Source organism: Sardina pilchardus, chromosome 8 (assembly GCF_963854185.1).
Source record: "Sardina pilchardus chromosome 8, fSarPil1.1, whole genome shotgun sequence".
Taxonomy (NCBI): domain Eukaryota; kingdom Metazoa; phylum Chordata; class Actinopteri; order Clupeiformes; family Clupeidae; genus Sardina; species Sardina pilchardus.
In genome coordinates this window covers 29,963,046-29,965,545 of record NC_085001.1, presented here as the reverse complement: position 1 = coordinate 29,965,545, position 2,500 = coordinate 29,963,046, and the positions used below count along the sequence as shown (strand labels likewise).

Here is a 2,500-nt window from a genome sequence, read left to right as displayed (position 1 = left end):
TCACATACAATACAAAAAAAGAGAAAGAAAGGTTGCCCCCTGTCAAACAGGAGTGGAAACGTTCAGCCTGAACGCTGAAACCTCTATGCATTACAGTTTCTTCTTCTTATGAGATTTTTTTTTCCTTTTTTGCATGTAACAGATGATCAACATTCAAAATGTTCTTCAGTATGTACAACAGTTTCACTGTTTGGTGTTAAGTAATGTCCAACATTTCCCCATCCCCTCCCTCAAAACAAGTTCAGTCGACTCCTCTCCCCTCTTCCCAATAATCCTGTTATTCATTTAATCATATTATCATTGACAAGTTTTATTTTTGTCTTTTTAAAAGCTGCAACAAAGCAACTTTGTTTTCTTAGAAGATTAAAATATACATTAGATTACATGAAGAAAAAGAAGTTTGTTACAAGATGCACAAAAAAACAAAATGAAAACCAAAAGTAAAAAATAAAAAAAGACATAAAACATGGTGGTGATATTGTTTTATAGAGGTAGTACGTGAGCATTCTAAGCTAGAGAATGTTGGAATTCTATTGGTTTCTATGGGCCTGATGAGGTAATAAAGCTGAGCTCTGATTGGTGGGATGTATAAAGACTCTTAAGCTATACTATATACAATGCTTTTCGTGTGGACGGTCTTCCGTTGCCAAAATGGTGTTCTACAACTAATTGGCGTAACTGCAAGACCCATAGCTATTTTTGAGAAATGATTAACGTTTTTTTCCCCTAGTTATCAATACAATGCAAAAATTCAAAATCCACCTCATCCGTAATGATCCATGTAAAATGATGTCCGATGCATTGGTCTACACTATGAGGGAATGCTGACACGGGTTGGGTATTTAAAAACTTTCCAAAAAAGAGTGCACCGTTAAGATTTATATTGGTCGCCTAGGCGACGGCCTCTGATACGCGGGAACAATTTAGGTGTAAGGCAAACTGAGTCGCATGTATGAGTTGTGAATGCAGTGGCGCGCGGAACAGATATCCCCTCTCTGTCTGTCTGTCTGCCTGTTTGTCCTTCTGTCTGTCTGTCTGTCTGTCCTGCTGTTTTTGTTAGTCCTGCTAACTACGTGTATGAACCCGGCTGCTGCTAACGCTAACCAGCCCGACCACAGGAGGTCCGAACCAGAGTTTGGGTCAGAACCGCTGATGCTCAGGGCTGACCTTACTTCCTGGACACACACACACACACACACACACACACACACACACACACACTACGGCTTCCTGTTCTCATCAGGAGAGCAGCTACTGTATAGCCAAGATCATACTGACTTCCAAAGAGCCAACAGTTGGAGTATGGAGCAGTGACTGAGTGAACACTATCACAGAGGAGAGACTTGGACACTCAGTCCAAGGAATGAACCAGACTGGGTGACCTAACCCGGATGAATAGTCTTGGTCACTTCACACAGCCTCCTATTGACGGGTCAGTTTGGTTTCTCACACACACTCATTCAGTATCCCATTCTCAGCACTGGACACACACTCACAGGCTGCAAAACAAATATGACGCAGGAAATAAAACAGAGTGGGTGCGTTGAAGCGCGTGTCAGGAAATGTTAACACATATTTATAAAACTGCGCGTCGACAGGACGAGCGCTGAACGCAGGAAACAAACGCAGCCAGACGATTGGTTCTGACGGCTGGTTCGGCCTCTCTGATTGGTCAGTCTGTGGCGGGCGCTGTAGTCGGGCTTCTTCAACAGGGAGGATGAAATGTGTGACTGTGTGTGTGTGTGTGTGTGTGTGTGTGTGTGTGTGTGTGTATACATGTGTGCATACGTGTGTGTAAATCAATTCGAGGTATCAGAGTTCACGCTGCCAGGTCCCTCGGTTGGGGAGATAACAGAGGATGGTGTGGTTGCATCCTGCCAGCCCCCATTTGCCTGCAAAAACACACAGAACAAAATACATCAAACATTTTAATATATTTTTAATTTAACATTACAATTAGCCTTTTACACTTTTCATCAATCTTGCATCTCATTTTTTTTATTGTATTTTTTAATAATTGTATTATTATTATTTTTTTTTACTGTATATATATATATATATACTGAGTAATATTTAGTTGTACACAAACAGTGTGTGTGTGTGTGTGTGTGTGTGTGTGTGTGTGTGTGCGTGTGTGTGTGTGTGTGTGTGTGTGTGTGTGTGTGTGTGCTTGTACGTGTGTGTGTGCTTGTGTCTGAGAGTGAGAGGTTCTCCCAGCAGGAGCTGTGCATTCCCCGGTGTGTGATGAGTGTGTGTGTGTGTGTGTGTGTGTGTGTGTGTGTGTGCGCTCCACTGGTGTGTGATGAGGTGTGTGTTCCCTGTACACTGATATATTATGAAATTAATAACTGTGTGTGTCTCCTCTGATATGGAGTCACGCAGGCCAATGGGTATTTTCAACATAACACCACTATCAGAGAGAGAGAGAGAGAAGGAGAAAGAAGGAGAGAGAGAGAGAGAGAAAGACAGAAAAAAAAGAGAGAGAGAGAGAGAGAGAGAG

At 42.2% G+C, this 2,500-nt stretch overlaps 1 protein-coding gene across 1 annotated transcript in view; it reads right to left on the bottom strand.

The window, feature by feature from the left end:
• Window positions 1-1,296: 1,296 nt before the first annotated feature.
• LOC134089641 (pre-B-cell leukemia transcription factor 3-like) overlaps window positions 1,297-2,500 on the bottom strand; it is a 90,360-nt gene continuing 89,156 nt past the window's right edge. The window contains 1 exon segment of the mRNA XM_062544101.1: window positions 1,297-1,892. Within this exon segment, the coding sequence (XP_062400085.1) occupies window positions 1,800-1,892 (93 nt within the window). The 3' untranslated portion in view covers window positions 1,297-1,799.